The sequence below is a fragment of the Lolium rigidum genome, chromosome 2 (genome assembly GCF_022539505.1).
Source record: "Lolium rigidum isolate FL_2022 chromosome 2, APGP_CSIRO_Lrig_0.1, whole genome shotgun sequence".
Classification (NCBI taxonomy): Eukaryota; Viridiplantae; Streptophyta; class Magnoliopsida; order Poales; family Poaceae; genus Lolium; species Lolium rigidum.
The window spans coordinates 78,799,654-78,816,852 of NC_061509.1; the positions used below are offsets into that span (position 1 = coordinate 78,799,654).

Below are 17,199 nucleotides of genomic sequence, written 5' to 3' on the forward strand. Positions count from 1 at the left end.
ACTCACGCATAGGTAACCTTTGAGTATCCATGGAAGATCTCGAGGTAGATTTGAGGTAGCTAGTGTGGAGGACAAAGTAAGTGAAATACGCACTAGTTTTTCGCGTGCGCCATGAGTATTTGTCCTGCGTGACGCACCACTTCTCGGTGCGCCACGTGTATATACCCGTGGTGCACCACTATTCTAGTGTTCCATAGGAAAGGTGATTGCCTAGAGATGTTTTTCTAGTAGCTACATGAAAAGCTCAAGACCGAGGGGGAAAAGCAACACATCACTAACCTTGACGCGGCCATCAACAACCTAAGCCAAGAGGGGCCATGGTACGACCACCGCCCTAGGCTGCGCCATGGGGGCCCATGCTTATTCCTCCTCGTTATTCACGCCCCAAAACTCGTATTGACCTAAAACCATCTATATATGTGCGTACCTACACACACGCTCCTCCTTCTCCTCCTTCCTCGCCTCATCATGTCGCACTTTGTTCCATGGATTGAGATGAGTCGAGGGAGCACCCTACGCCTTGTGTACTAGTTGTTCAGGAATACACACATTTGGCCGTTCAGCTATGCCTCAACGTTTAGTTTCATATCCCACCACTTCATCGTGCCTATGAAAAAGAGCCCGCTCCTCTCTAGAGAGACGCGCCACAACACCGCCTATGCGCATGCCACTTGGTTCTAGAGCACCGCGTAACTGCTCGAGTCTTCCCCATCATGTTCCTCGACTTGCTCTGTTGGACGGGAAAGTAGGCCTCTGGAACCCCGCCTCTCGTTATCCTGTACGGGAGAATGGCGACAACATAATGGATGTCGCCGATTAAATTCCCAAAGATGAATTCTTTTCATGACATCGACAACCTCTTTGGTGAGATGGGATACAACACCGACAACGTGAACGCCCCCCCCCCCCCTCTGCAGCGTACGTGTTCCCCCTCTTTCTATTTGAGATTTTGCTTGAGTTTCTTGCTATGGCATTCAACATATATATGCTATGTTCATCCGCTCTACTAGTTCGCATGCTAGTTTAATCTTTTGGTGTTACGACCATGTTTTATCCACTGATTGCTTGGATTAAATCTCATGATAAATTACTCATATTTCCAATACTAAGATTTGGGCGTGTTTGGTTGTCCATGATGTTTTTCTTTTTCTTTTTCTTTTGTAAAGTACTTATATTTCCAATATATATAGGAGTATCTGAATTACAAAGTAGTACAAGCTTTTCTTTGTTGAGACTTGAGGCCTTGAGGGGGCCTAGACGCCAGGTGCTCAAGTCGTGGAGGTCAGTCGTTATCTATTTTTCTGCAAGCTCGAACCCTACCAAGAGAAGATCCTGGACTGCCGGACTGGCATGGTTACACGCAGCTGCAAGCAGCCACTCAGAACGCAGAAACCCAGCGCCACGGATCGCTCTCCACGATCCGCGTGACTCACTTGAAACCGAATCCTCACCGTCCACACCTCTCGAATCGAACGCCCCAAACTCGCCTGCCAAAAGCAAAGCGCCAAAAAATACAATTTTTTGGCAGACTCGCGCCCACCGGGCCGCTCCTCCTCTCCTTTAAAATCCCCCACACTCTTCCCATCTTCCTCATCCTCATTCCAATCCCCAAATCTCACCAACAGCCCTCAGCTTCCTCTCCCCACTCCAAATTTCCCGATGGCCCGCACGAAGCAGACGGCGAGGAAGTCCACCGGCGGCAAGGCGCCGCGCAAGCAGCTGGCCACCAAGGCGGCGCGCAAGTCCGCGCCGGCCACCGGCGGCGTGAAGAAGCCCCACCGCTTCCGCCCCGGCACCGTCGCGCTCCGCGAGATCCGCAAGTACCAGAAGAGCACGGAGCTGCTCATCCGCAAGCTGCCCTTCCAGCGCCTCGTCAGGGAGATCGCGCAGGACTTCAAGACCGACCTCCGCTTCCAGAGCTCCGCCGTCTCCGCGCTCCAGGAGGCCGCCGAGGCCTACCTCGTTGGCCTCTTCGAGGACACCAACCTCTGCGCCATCCACGCCAAGCGCGTCACCATCATGCCCAAGGACATCCAGCTCGCACGCCGCATCAGGGGCGAGAGGGCCTAGGCCGCTTTGTAGCGTCTCGACTTGTGGTTTAGAGCTGTGTTAGTTGCGTCGTGTTAGCCTGTTGTTGGATGTGGTAGTATCTGATGGTACCATCTTGTTATCATCATCATCATCTATGAGAAGTTTGCAAAATGTTGTTAAGAACAATTGTCTGCCGTTTCTCTTATTCAGCAAATGGTTGTGTTAACACCACTGGTTAGATCTCTGCTGAAGACCGTTTCGAAATTGCTCGGATATCTGTATAATGATGATCTGGCTTTGTCATTTATTCCGATCTATATTTGCTCCCCTGGAATCTGAGTTTTTTCTTTTATAATATGGTTCCCTTCAGTCTGTTCCGTGCTGTGCTGTTAGACCATGTGTTCTTTTGAGTTTTGATCTTGCTTTAACCTGTTGCTGCATCGTACTAGCCTGTTGACGCGGCAGTATCTGATGGTACCGTCTTGTTATCATCATCTATGAGAAGTTGGCCAAATGTTGCTTAGAACAATTGTCTACTGTTTCTCTTATTCAGCAAATGGGTGTTGTTAACCTCTCCCATTAGATCCCTGCTGATGAACTTTTCAAAATTGCATGGATGACAGCCTATTGATGTCCTGGCTGTCATTTTTCTTATTGAAATTTGGTTCACTTCAGTCTGTTCCCTGCCCACTTGTTGAATACTCCTGAATCCAATAGACGGTTTGTTCTTATCATCTTGCCTTAACCATTTCATGTTGCTGTATTTATTGAACCATTCAGTATGCCCTTGTTTTAATTCAGACACACATTGTAAGTAAGATAAGGGGAAACAAAAAACGTTTTAGCAACTCTTGGAGGAAGCAGAAAACGTTTTGGATATTGCTTGGATTTCAGCCTGATGTCTTCGCTCTGTCTCTTATATGAATTATATTTCGTGCCATGGAATCCAAACTTTTTTCGTTTATATGGTTCGGTTCAATCTGTTCCATGCTCACAATCTGCATAGTCCTGAAGCTGCTATGGGCTTCAAATTAGACAATGGTATTCAGGTTGCTGTATTTATCAGATCATTCTTGTTTCTTATTTCTAATTTGTCACCTAATCATTTAGATATTTATCTTTTTTTACTGGGTAGTACTTAATCAATTTATAATGAAGTGTTTGTTGATAATTCCAACTTGTCAAACTTAATTTCCTACATTTCCTGCCAGCTCCCAGTTTTCCTAATGGATTGCTAAATAATTACTGGTTTCCTTTGCTCTTATTTGGCTATCCTCAGTAACAAATCATCTTGTAACCTCACTATTTTTTTTCAAATGTTTGTCTCATAGGCTCATAGGTCATAGCCATATTGGATAGAATCTGTTTGTAATGACAAAATGCTGAGGACTACATAGCATAGAAGATCTGTTCTACAGTTAATTTGCTGATAGGAGTTTGGGGAGATTTCCCGTGGCATTGCTCCTGGGCATACTGTTCTACAGCGAGCTTGTTGATGGGAGTTTGGCAAATTTCCCATGGCATTGCTCCTGGGCATTGCTCAGATCCAGATGGACAAGCAACATCTTCAGGGGTGAACTCTAGTGTAAAACCTTACTGGCTGATGCTCCAGCTGCCAGACTACATACGACAATTGAGGTTGAGGTAGCTTCTACTTGAATTTGATTATGTTTATTTACAATTGTTTAGTTGAAAACCAACGGTAATTTTGTTTAAGAGCTAATTTCAACAAACCAGATTATCTACTCTCTTCTTTGAAGGGAAGATTTCAAAGATATTCATCTAGCAATGCAAATTTGGATTAGGTTGGGCAAAAAGAGGTATGTAGGACATGAGTTTTCTTCTATATACCATTGGTCCTATCAATGGATTGCCTGTAAGTTTAAAGTTACAATATTTTTATGTAATGGTAGTGATCATATTTTCAGGTGTGGTCAGACACAATGACCAACACATAGCCAGTGGAACAATCAGTCTTAATTCTTGTTTCTGAACCAGGAGTGTTTTTTTTTCCCCTACTATGTGATGTGAGGCAAAAGCCCCACAGCCTTTCTTTTACTAAAACACCCAAACCAACTATTTACAAGCTGTACAAGAGACTAAAGGTAAAGAGTAAGAAATACAAACCAGAGACTTAAACTAGCCAATCTATCCAAGCCAGGAGCTTGTCTCTATGTACAGGCTTCATTCTATGTGCATGAAGAGACACATCATAGATAAAGTTACAGCTCCAGGCCACAAACCTAGGTTTGCGATGCTAAAAAATGAACCCATTCCTGATCTTCTAGATATTCGAACAAGAGGCATGACCATTTATGTGAAAAATGGCTGGCTGAACTGTCTTCTTGCATATACTGCAGTCTGCTGCAAATCCCCAACAGCACTCCATTCAATCTGAAGATAATTCCAAATTTGTACACTGAAATTGCAAAGAGAAGAAGAGATGATCATTATCTTCATGAACCCCCAGACATAGCACACAATGCGTGTCTTCAGTGACCTTCCAGTGCCTCCTATGCAGCATATCTCTTGCATTCACTCTGCCACTTAACATAAGCCAGGCAAACATTTTAATCTTCATGATACATCTGCTTTTCCATATCCATTTGTACACTGGACAGACCACCACAGATTCATGGAGTGAAGCTGTTGTATAGGGGCCCCAGGAACACTTCCACTCATCATTCCTTTCATGCAAAATAGTTACATTCTCCAACCAGGAATTTAGAAGCAATAACTCATCATACCCTCTGCCTGACAGAGGGAGATGAAACTCCATAATTCTATCCTTAGACAGAACCATATCTCTTACTGTAATCTTATCATCTTTTGTGAAGGAGAAAAGCCTGGCTAACCACTTTCTCAATGGAATGAACCAGGAGTGTTCGGTACTTCGATCCCCATGCCTGCTGCCATACAAACCTGAAGAAATGGAAGATTTATGGCGAAGTTCTCGGGTTTCAGAGGATACCGTTAATAGCCACCACTGTTGTAGCAGTTATTCCATCATATGCTACAGACTGATCTCCGGGAAATACAAGCTGCCAATGTGGAATCACAAATGAGGTATGTAGAGTAAAGAATAACATGTTGCTTTCAAAGTGTGCAGCTGTGTGTAGGAGCGTAATATCACATAGCGATTTTGTGTAAAGGAATACTAGCTAAACCTGGCGTGGCTTTCTTTGAGAAACACAAGATTTTTGCTTCCTCCAAGAGTCTACTTTGTTGGAGTTCTTTGATTGAATCCAGTTAGCTGTGATTAGCCTAGTTGCACTTGCTTGCTCTGCCGAATTTCTCAACAGAGATCTGTTACCTCAAAGGTGGCAAGTGCCTAGGCGGAGCCAGCACAGCAACCATGTGTAGTCAGTTTGAAACTGTGTAGTCAAATACATGTATTTGTACACATTTTTCAGTATTTCTTGCATGCGTATAGCCTGTGCTGCCAAAAAACAGTGTAGTCAATTGACTACACTGCTTGAACGTGGCTCCGCCACTTTCTATGGGACCAATGTTTAATTACGGTGCCTTGATATATACCCAAACTATTGGCTTCCACACTTCAGTTGGCTGCCTCTCCTGCTGTTACTTGCTGCATCTCCCCAGAGTACAGATCAGCGATGGGGATAACCGCCGTGGGTTCTAGGTAAGCGGCTCGACAGCACGGGGCTGAGCAACAACCTGCTGGGGGTGGATCCTGCTGTTGCGTTCGGCCTCATCTTCTACATCGTCTAATCTATCCTTGAGGACAATGGTGATTCCAGCGGTATCACACTCCATATTCCTCTTCTTCTGCCTGCCTGATCCGTGAAATGTTTGCATAATTACCATCAATCTATCATGTATGTATGGACGTTGAGTTAGTGATTAGTGTTTCTGAATTACCGAAGTGCAACTGAAATGGCACCAGTTAACTATGTCTGTGTTGAAGTGTTGCAGTTGTTATGGCTTGTGATGCCAGTATGCAGCAACTTCAGTGGTAATTAAGATCCGAAAGCAGCACACCTAATTACCTTTTTCTGTAGTTGTGTTAAATCTCCCATCCAGCTGCTCAGGGCGTTCTGTTTAACTGAATGGGAAGAAACAAATACCATCTTCACAGATTTGGAAAAGCTTAACAGTCACAGCAGAGGTACACTCAATGAATTGGCGTACTTGTATGGATCGCTGCTGCTTTGAACAAGAAGAATTGTTTCGTTTTCATAGCACAACGGGGTGGTGGCGCAGTTGGCTAGCGCGTAGGTCTCATAGCTATAACGTGAGTGATCCTGAGGTCGAGAGTTCGAGCCTCTCTCACCCCAAAACATATGTGATCGTGTAGTGATGAAACGCTCTGTGATAACTTGGGTCATCACATCTCCTCCCATCAGGTGAAGTTGAGCATGTCTGAACTTGGTCACTTTTTTTTTGCTGAATCACCACGGCATGGTTTTTTACTTTTTCTGTCCTTCGGCGAACTAAGCTTCTGTACCATGTTTGCTTGTCAACTCATACAGTCCAACTTGAAAATGAAAAAAGATTACAAGATTATGAATGTTTTTCCCCTGTACTGGATTAAAATAATTATCTATATAATTATCTTATTTTGACTGGGTATTACTTAATCAAATTGATGATCAGGTGAAGTTGAGGTGAAGTTGAGCATGTCTGAACTTGGTCACTTTTTTTTTTGCTGAATCACCACGGCATGGTTTTTTACTTTTTCTGTCCTTCGGCGAACTAAGCTTCTGTACCATGTTTGCTTGTCAACTCATACAGTCCAACTTGAAAATGAAAAAAGATTACAAGATTATGAATGTTTTTCCCCTGTACTGGATTAAAATAATTATCTATATAATTATCTTATTTTGACTGGGTATTACTTAATCAAATTGATGATCAGGTGAAGTTGAGCATGTCTGAACTTGGTCACTTTTTTTTTGCCGAATCACCACGGCATGGTTTTTTACTTTTTCTGTCCTTCGGCGAACTAAGCTTCTGTACCATGTTTGCTTGTCAACTCATACAGTCCAACTTGAAAATGAAAAAAGATTACAAGATTATGAATGTTTTTCCCCGTACTGGATTAAAATAATTATCTATATAATTATCTTATTTTGACTGGGTATTACTTAATCAAATTGATGATCAGGTGAAGTTGAGCATGTCTGAACTTGGTCACTTTTTTTTTGCTGAATCACCACGGCATGGTTTTTTACTTTTTCTGTCCTTCGGCGAACTAAGCTTCTGTACCATGTTTGCTTGTCAACTCATACAGTCCAACTTGAAAATGAAAAAAGATTACAAGATTATGAATGTTTTTCCCCTGTACTGGATTAAAATAATTATCTATATAATTATCTTATTTTGACTGGGTATTACTTAATCAAATTGATGATCAGGTGAAGTTGAGCATGTCTGAACTTGGTCACTTTTTTTTTTGCTGAATCACCACGGCATGGTTTTTTACTTTTTCTGTCCTTCGGCGAACTAAGCTTCTGTACCATGTTTGCTTGTCAACTCATACAGTCCAACTTGAAAATGAAAAAAGATTACAAGATTATGAATGTTTTTCCCCTGTACTGGATTAAAATAATTATCTATATAATTATCTTATTTTGACTGGGTATTACTTAATCAAATTGATGATCAAGTGTTTGTTGATAATTCCATCTTGACAAACTTAATTTCCTGCATTTCCTGTCAGATCTGAGTTTTCCTAATGGATTGCTAAATAATTATTGCTTAGCTTTACTTCTCATTTGGCTGTTCTCACAAACAAATCATTTTGTAGCCTCAGTAACAAATTTCAAATGCTTGGCTCATAGACTCATAGCTGTATTGGACTAAATATTTTTGTAATGACAGAATGCTGAGGACTGCATAGCATAGAAGATCTGTTCTACAGTGGGTTTGTTGATAGGAGTTTTGAGGAGATTTCCCATGGCATTACTCCTGGGCATTGCTCAGATCCAGATGGACAAGTAACATGTGCAGTGGTGAACTCTAGTGTAAAACCTTAGTGTCAGATGCTTCAGCCGCCAGATACCAAAGTTGAATTCAGTTTAACTTTTACTTGAATTTGATTAAGTTCATTTACAATTATTTAATTAAAAATCAACGGTGATAATGTTTAAGTTCAACGAACCAGATTATCTACTCTCTTCGTTGAAGGGAAGATTTCAAAGATATTCATCCAGCAATGCAAATTTGGATTAGTTTGGGAAAAAGAGGTTTGTAGAACCTGAGTTTTCTTGTATACACGATTGGTCCTATCAATGGATTGCCCGAAAGTTTAGTACTACATAGTTACCATATTTTTAGGTAATGGTAGTGATCATATTTTCAGGTGTGGTCAGACACAATGACCAACACATGGCCACTGGAAACCTTAATTCTTGTTTCTGAATGACGAGTGTTCGATCCGTATGCCCGCTACCGTTGTTGCTGCTGTGCAATCATATGCTGCAGACTGATCTCCTTCGGTAGTCTGATATCAAGGAAATACAAGCTGCCAATGTGGAATCACAGATGAGGTATTTTGAGTAAAGAATAACTTGTGCTGCTTTCAAGGCGTGGAGCTGTGAGTAACAGCGCAATATCACATAGCGATTTTAGTATGTACTGTAAAGGAATACTAGCTGAACTTTGCATGGCTTTCTTTGAGAAACACAAGATTGTCGACACTGTGATTGGCCTGGTTGCGTTTGCTTGACTCTGCCGAATTTGTCGACGCTGCCTGCTGGGGGGTGGATCCTGCTGTTGTGTTCGGCCTCATTTTCTTCATCGTCTACTCTATCCTTGACGATCAGCAGCATCACGCTCCATATTCTTTCTTCTGCCTTCCTATCAGATCCCACACCCAATTATCTTATTTCTATAGTTGCGTTAAATCTCTCCTCCAGCTGTTCAGGGCTGTTGAACTGAATGGGAAGAAACAAATACCATTTTCATAGATTTGGAAAATCTTAACAGTCACAGAGGCACATTATATGTATTTTTCTGGCATACTTGAATGGATCGATGCTGTTCTGTACAATAAGTGTCGCTTCGTTTTGTCACCACAACGGGGTGGTGGCGCAGTTGGCTAGCGCGTAGGTCTCATAGCTATGACGTGAGTGATCCTGAGGTCGAGAGTTCGAGCCTCTCTCACCCCAAACAATATCTGATCCTGTAGTGATGAAACGCTCTGTGACAACTTGGGTCGTCACATCTCCACCTGAATCATCAGGTGAAGTGAGCATGTCTGAACTTGGTCACCCTTTTCTTTTTTCCCTCAATGAATTCTCCAAACTGCTTCATGGTTTCAGTCTTTGACTCTCTAATGCAAGGCTTGGTCGAATTAAATTTCTTCGAAGAGTATACTTGTGCTGTGTGCCTCTGCCTTCGTGTTTCAACTCATTTAGTGGTCACTCGGCATCTTCTCGGTTTCCACAGTGTGTTAGTACTTCACCGTCAATTACTCACGATGCAGTCCAATATAATTGCATGACTATATTTATCTGTGACAGCACCACATTAGTTGTCAACTTCTGTTTTTAGCTGCCGTCCCATAAGTAGTGACCGTGGAGAGGCACACCAGAAGGAACATGAGCCTTGACGCCGCGTGCTATTCACTATTGGTGCTCTGCTTTGTGCTCCAAACTCAAGTGACATAGCTCTTGGAGTGTAACTGAATGGTCGGGATTTTTTTTTTAATTGAACGGAGGACCTGGCTTGTATACCTCCTCAAAATAGGCTTTCGCCCGTATTAATATAGCAACAACCCGATACAACTTGCTGGGGCATCAACACAAGCACGCCCAAGAGAAAACATAAAAGAAAGAAAAGAGAAAAAATGTCGACATGGTCGGATCAACGAAAAACGGAGATGTCTCGCAGCCGTTGCGCCCTCCGGAAATTTCCACCACGCTCCTAGCACTCTGGAACGCCGCGTACCAAGCAGCACCTCCAGGAAGGATGCGACGATGACGACGCTGCTGCCCGGGCGGATCCTAGGGTTTCCCCCGGTACGCGCAGGAGCGGGGGAGGAAGGCTTCACCCAACGCCCTTCAGGAAGGTAGGGTGGCGCCCTCGGGCGTCACCGCGTCGGTGGCAGCCAAGCCGACAGGGATTTCTCCCGACCCTCGCGACCCCGCCCGGGACGCGCCGTCGCGCTCCACCATACTTGCGGGGTTGTGAGGCACACATATCTCTCCTTCAATGCACATGGACCTTTGTTTCATTGACTATTACTTGTTGTGGTTCGGTGGTATCCTTCCTCATGAATCTGGTGGAAACAAAACTAGAAGGGAAAACAAATATTTTTGTGCTTTTGTAGTTTTATAATTTTTCTTTTCTTTTTGAGGCGCGAAGGATTGGCTCACAAGTGATGGAATCATTAGTCTCGTAGGGTAGGTTCATCTACCTAAGCACCACGCTCAAGTGAACAAACTAAGTCTAAGAGTGGCCCTACGGACACGGCCAGTTCCCTATTCGGTATTTGGGTCATCTGTTTTATTAAAGGAGAATTCGTTCTCATTAATTCAATATTAATCAACATGGTACTGCATATGATATCATTCTTCCAACTTCGAAAGGGGTCTTAAAATGATTAGATTACTTCCGATGAAGATTATTTTGGCAAGGAGATAGTGAAAAAAAATCGATTTGCTAAGTGGAATATGGTTTGCCGGCCTAAGGACCAGTGCAGGCTAAGGATTCATGACCTTGAGGTAAAAAAACAGAGCTCCCCTTGGGAAATGGCTCTTCAAGCTGTTTCTGAAGATGGGGTATGTCAAATCCTCCTCAAGTGAAAATACGTTGACTCTGGTGAGGTGTCCTAGGTTTATTGGAACCCGGGTGATTCACACTTCTGGGCTAGTCTTATGGTGATGAATAAATTCTTCTTTCCATACGGGTCTTTCTCCATCAATGGTGACGAATAAATTCTTCTTTCCATACGTGTCTTCTCCATCAGGGATGAATCTGAAATTAGGTTCTCGGAAGATAAATGGCTAGGTACTGCCACACTCTGAGAACAATATCTAGCCTTATACAATATTATGCGATGCAAAAGCGACACACTCGTTGCGGTGTTAGAAACTTATCCACTAAATGTGTCATTTAGAAGAGATCTGACTAGCCCTAGGCAAGCATTTTGGAATGCTTTGCTTCAACATTTGGATGTTGTCCATTTGACGTAGCACTCTGATGTATTTCGGTGGAATCTCCTTGAGAGTGGTAAATTCTCAGTAGATTCTTTGTACAAAACTTTAATTCAACCCGAGGTGTCAGTTTGATAGCATTAAGAAAATTTGGAAAATGAAGATCCGGCTTAAAACAAAGTTTTTTTGCGTGGTATCTTTGTTGCGGGATAATTCTCACCCAAAGTGGAATTGATAGGGAAATAAAACATGCTTTTCATCAAGATGATACTATAAAGCACTTACTATTCCGATACAAATTTGCTAGATCTATATGGCTAGTCATCGAGATAGGTTCTACCTTATACCCATTACGTAGCATTGCAAATATTTTCGATAGTTGGCTCAATGGTGTGAAAACTAGATTTAATTACTTATTAGGGTGAAAACGATTTATGTTATTTGGTTGCTTTGACTATATAGAAATGACAAGGTTTTTAATGATAATAATAATTATCTTATGCATGGCATATACCGTACCTACACTTCTTTCATAGTCGTCTCTACAACATGTGGAGCATAGTAATCTGTTTACATGTATCTACTCGATTGGAAGATACAACAAATGCTATTTTTTTCAGATAGATGGCCACGTGATCTTTGAATTGGACTTCCTTCACCATATGCGCCATTACAGATTCTTAGAGCAATTCTAGCGGACACCGAATATAGTAGTTTGGGCTGATATGCGGGTTTTCGCCGTTTTTTCGGCCAGGCCATAAACCACATCGGTGGTCTGGCCTGGATAAGTTTTTCGGGCCGCAGCTCAAAACGTCTCTCAGCCGCTATATATCCCGGTTGGAGACCTCGATGCGGGTCAATCCCTATCCGCGTCGCCGCCGCTTCCACTCCCCGCCGATGAGGAATCCACTGCCTCGAGACCAACCTCCAGCGAGCAATCGAGCAGATCCACCACACGGGACAGCCATGGTGTTCGGCGGAGGTCGAGGAGGCCGCGGCGGAGGGAGAGTGGGTATCGCCAGATTCCCTTCCCCCGTGCCCGCGCCCTATCTTCCGCCGAGGAGTTCGAGCGGCAACGTCGGGTCTCCAACTCCGTGCGCATTCGCATCTCCTACTGCTACCTTCGACAAGGCCGCAAGCCTTCGGCGGCATTCGAGCGGCGCGAATCACGGTACAATGGGGATCTGCCGCCGAGATCATGCGGCTCAACGTCGCGCTCCAGCGATCCGCCGCCGCGCCGCCTAAGCTTCAGCGAGTCGTCGAGTTCGAGCGGCCGTCCCCGGCGCCGCGGTTCGACTTGGGCGACTACACGGACGACGAGGAATCCTGTAATGTCCCAGGATTTGGGGTTACAAAAATAGAGGAAACAGATGTGTGCATTGCATTCATGCATAGAAAATCTGGGGAATTTTCGCGCTTTAAAGTAAAACAGTCACGATGAATCGAAGTTTCACTTGACCTTGGTGGAATTGAAGTAGCTCATCAAGTCAAGCGCTATAAACCTCAATGTGACTTTGTTAAAACCTTGTTTTGGGTAGAGATGATTTGATCTAAGGGGTTAGATCAAATGGAACTATTGATCAACACAACAACACTTTACCCAATGATAAATTGCTTGATATTATAAAAGATTATAATATGGTAATCCTTGTCTAACATATGAACACCTATTCAATTGCAAATCAAGTAACAATAAAATGGAGAAACCATTCTTGACTTATCTTTTCCATGTCTTAAACTAATCCTTGGTCCTACCATGAACCTCATGGTATCCATTCCACTTTACTCTTGGAAACAAGACAAGGAGATAAACCCTAGGAATATATATATTCTTCTCTATTGCATATTATTATACATCAAACCTAGAGAGGTGAGAGTTCTATGTATTTAGTAGAGAAGCAATGACAAACTTTGAGCTAAACCTTGGATATGCATCCATGTATTCAAATTATCATCCTTAAGAGAAACCCCAGGGTATTATTCAAGACAATCCCTAGAGAGAGATAACCATTTATGTTAAACATAGATATTGATGATCACATCAACCTCTATGGAGCCTAACCTTAGGTAGTATTAAAAGACCTTTCCAAATGAGAGAGACCAATCATACTAATCCTAGCTTTACCTATTTAAGAATAAAGGACAACCATTGAACTAGAGTATTAGGAGTATACCATACCCTAGAATAAACTATTCCTATGAGAGAGAGAGAGAGCTCAAGCTATGGTTTTACACTCAAGATAGTTGAGGCAACACTTAAATTTGTGAGACAAAACTATTCCATATATCTTGATGATCAAATCATCATTCAGTGAGAGAACTCTAAGTGAATATCTCAGGCATTATCCTGGGATATAAACTAATGAGGCAACCATAGCAAGCCCATCATGGAAAGTAAAATATAAGTGCTACACCCTAGTTGATCAAGACAATGCTTGACCATGGAAGTGAGAAACCCCTTTAATGAGAGATACCCTAGGAATCCAAACCTTGATCATTATAAATTGAGTGATGATCTTAAACCCTAAGAATTTGAGGTAGAGACCTTAAGAACAAGTTGATCATGTCTAATCCATGATCAAATCTTGGAGAGATATGAATACCAGTTAAACCTTAGAGGGTTAAACAAGTATAGTCTAGCACATAAAATCATAGGGGAGACTAAAACCCTAAAACCATTTCCAATATATTAATTGGAGAAACAACTGAATAGAAACAAACCTTGTAGGGTTCAGCCCCTATATCAATCCAAATGATCTTGGATTGAATCATCCTATGTGTGGTGAGGAAAAGCAACCCTAGCCAGAGTAATATGGTGTTAAGTAACATATAGAACCTATGCCCATATTTCCAACTAACTTGTGAATTATTTGATAATCACAAGTCAAACCCTAAACCATATCTCAATCCTAGTTTGTTCATCACTTGGGTGATCACAAGTAAAACCTAAGCCATATTTGAGAATTCAAACCATGTGTGGTGAACCACCACTTACCTTTATAATTAAGACCAACCCATGATGAGAGTAGTATCTACCTTAGGTATTTCAAGGTGTTATTAAGATATGATACTAGTACCAACCTTGAAATATGATTATAATAATACCTACAAGACTTTAACAAATAAGTATTCACATAAAACCATATGCAAGTAACCAGAATTCTCAATTATGAGATCAAGTCCTTAGAAATAATTTAACACATGAAATCATGTCATTAAATCACTTCTTAATAGAAATTCATAAGTAAATATTACTTTGAAATTGTTTCTTGCTAAGTAATACCCAGTAAAACTCTATATATCACTAAGTAAGAAAAATTATCATTTGGAAACAATTTGAATATTTACAAAGATAATATTCAAATTCATGTCCATATGGGTATTTAAATTCAAGTTCCAATAATAATAACTAAACCAATGTTATAATACCCATATTAACATTCTAATACACCACTAAAGTATTTGCAATATCTTGGACTAATCCTTGTATGATTCAAATAAGCAAGACCTACAAAATAGAAAGGAATTCAAATTTGAATTCAAAACAGAATTGTAAAACAGAAAATAAGAAAGAAAAAGAAAACTTGTTATGCAACTTGTTTACCATGTTCAAATTCTCAACAATGATCCTGCTCCAATTACTAATAATAAGAAGAGTTTTTCTTATGTCAAAAATAATGATATCCTTATGCATATGAACCATGATAAAAATGTTTTAAGTGATGGTTATATTGTAGATTTCATCAATGATGCTACTGAAAGTTATTATGAGAGAGGTAAACATGGTTATAGGCATCTTAATAATATTAAGTTTCCCCTCTTTATGTTGAGAATCTTGAAGTTACTCGTGTTTTATTCTCTTATGCTTGTCACTTTGTTCTTCATGAATTCATTTGTGTACAAGACTCCTTTGCATAGGAAGTGTGTTAGACTTAAATGCTCTCTTTTGCCTCAACTCTTATTTCTTGCGAGTGCATCACTAAAACCGCTGAGCCCATCTTAATGGCTATAAAGAAAGAACTTCTTGGGAGATAACCCATGTGTTTATTTTACTACAGCAATTTTTGTTTTGTTGAGTCTTGGAAGTTGTTTACTACTGTAGCAACCTCTCCTTATCATGTTTTTGTGCCAAGTAAAGTTTCTATGTTAAAGTTGATGTTATATTTGGGATCGCTGCGCAGAAACAACATTGCTGTCTGTCACGAATTCTGGCATAAGTCTCTGTAAAAAATTCGAAAAAATCTGAAAAATTACGAGCGTGATCCTCCGATATGTACGCAACTTTCATTAGTTTTGAGTTTTTCCATTTGAGCAAGTCTAGTGCCCCTTTCAGGTTCGTCTTTACGGACTGTTCTGTTTTTGACAGATTCTGCCTTTTATTTCGCATTGCCGCTTTTGTTAAGTTGAATGAGTTTCTTTGTTCCATTAACTTTCAGAAGTTTTGTGCAATGTCCAGAAGTGTTAAGAATGATTGTGTCACCTCTGAACATGCGAATTTTGATTATGCACTAACCCTCTAATGAGTTTGCTTGAAGTTTGGTGTGGAGGAAGTTTTCAAGGGTCAAGAGAGGAGGATGATATACTACGATCAAGAAGAGTGAAAAGTCTAAGCTTGGGGATGCCCCGTGGTTCATCCCTGCATATTTCAAGAAGACTCAAGCATCTAAGCTTGGGGATGCCCAAGGCATCCCCTTCTTCATCGACAAATTATCAGGTTCCTTCTCTTGAAACTATATTTTTATTCAGTCACATCTTATGTACTTTACTTGGAGCGTCTGTATGTTTTTGTTTTTGTTTTTGTTTGTATAAATGATTGTTTGGGAGAGAGACACGCTCCGCTGGTTCGTATGAACACATGTGTTCTTAGCTTTTAATTTTCATGGCGAAGGTTGAAACTGCTCGTTAATTGTTATATGGTTGGAAACGGGAAATGCTACATGTAGTAATTGGTATAATGTCTTGAATAATGTGATACTTGGCAATTGTTGTGCTCATATAGATCTTGTTTAAGCTCTTGCATCATGTACTTTGTACCCATTAATGAATAACTACATAGAGCATGTTAAAATTTAGTTTCATGATTGGTCTCTCTAAGTCTAGATATTTTCTGGTTGAGGTGTTTGAACAACAAGGAGACGATGTAAAGTCTTATAATGCTTACAATATGTTTATATGTGAGTCTTGCTGCACCATTTAATACTTGAGTTTGCTTCAAATAACCTTGCTAGCCTAAACCTTGTATCGAGAGGGAATACTTCTCATGCATCCAAATACTTCAGCCAATATTCATGCCATTTGTGTCCACCATACCTACCCACTACATGGTATTTCTCCGCCATTCCAAAGTAAATTGCTTGAGTGCTACCTTTAAACCATTCAAAATTTATCACCTCTGATTTGTGTCAATGTTTTATAGCTCATGAGGAAGTATGTGGTGTTTATCTTTCAATCTTGTTGGGCAACTTTCACCAATGGACTAGTGGCTTCATCCGCTTATCCAATAACTTTGCAAAAGAGCTGGCAATGGGATTCTCAGTCCCAAATTAATTAACAAAAATAGACACTCCTCCATGGTATGTGATTGTTGGACGGCACTCGAAGGATTCGGTTAGCCATGGCTTGAGAAAGCAAAGGTGGGGAGGAGTGTCATCATAATAAAACTAAAATAAAAGGGCACTCCTTCATGGTATGAGATTGTTGGCAGGCACCCGAGGATTCGGTTAGCCATGGTTTGTGAAAGAAAGGTTGGAAGGAGTGCCACCCAAAAATAAAATAAAATGGGAGCCGCTCTTTGAAGGTTTGTCTGGCAAGGGGGTTAGAGTACCCGCTACCATTTCGTTGACAACAACAAACACCTCTCAAAACTTTATTTTTATGCTCTCTTTATGTTTTCAAAATAAAAGCTCTAGCACAAATATAGCAATCGATGCTTCCCTCGTCGAAGGGCCATTCTTCTACTTTTATGTTGAGTCAGTCTACCTATTCTTTCTATCTTAGAAGCAAAACACAAAGTAATATAACAAGTGCAATAGGTAAACATGTAAGA

The 17,199-nt window shown here is 41.3% G+C and overlaps 1 protein-coding gene and 2 non-coding genes across 4 annotated transcripts; all 3 read left to right on the top strand.

The window, feature by feature from the left end:
- Positions 1–1,658: 1,658 nt before the first annotated feature.
- Positions 1,659–7,883, top strand: LOC124691996 (histone H3.2). Of its 2 annotated transcripts, XM_047225295.1 has the most exons (2): positions 1,659–2,069; positions 7,847–7,883. In XM_047225295.1, exons 1-2 carry the CDS (start codon positions 1,660–1,662, stop codon positions 7,881–7,883), a joined length of 447 nt encoding a protein of 148 aa, XP_047081251.1. In that variant the 5' UTR covers position 1,659. The 2 variants fall into 2 exon arrangements, with proteins under 2 accessions (XP_047081251.1, XP_047081252.1); XM_047225296.1 differs by lacking the exon at positions 7,847–7,883 and having other exon boundaries at positions 1,659–2,236.
- Positions 6,241–6,329, top strand: TRNAM-CAU. Its single transcript is given in 2 exon segments — positions 6,241–6,278; positions 6,294–6,329. It is a non-coding gene; the product is annotated as a tRNA-Met (tRNA).
- Positions 7,884–9,075: 1,192 nt separating the features above from the next.
- TRNAM-CAU lies at positions 9,076–9,164 on the top strand. Its single transcript is given in 2 exon segments — positions 9,076–9,113; positions 9,129–9,164. It is a non-coding gene; the product is annotated as a tRNA-Met (tRNA).
- Positions 9,165–17,199: the final 8,035 nt, after the last annotated feature.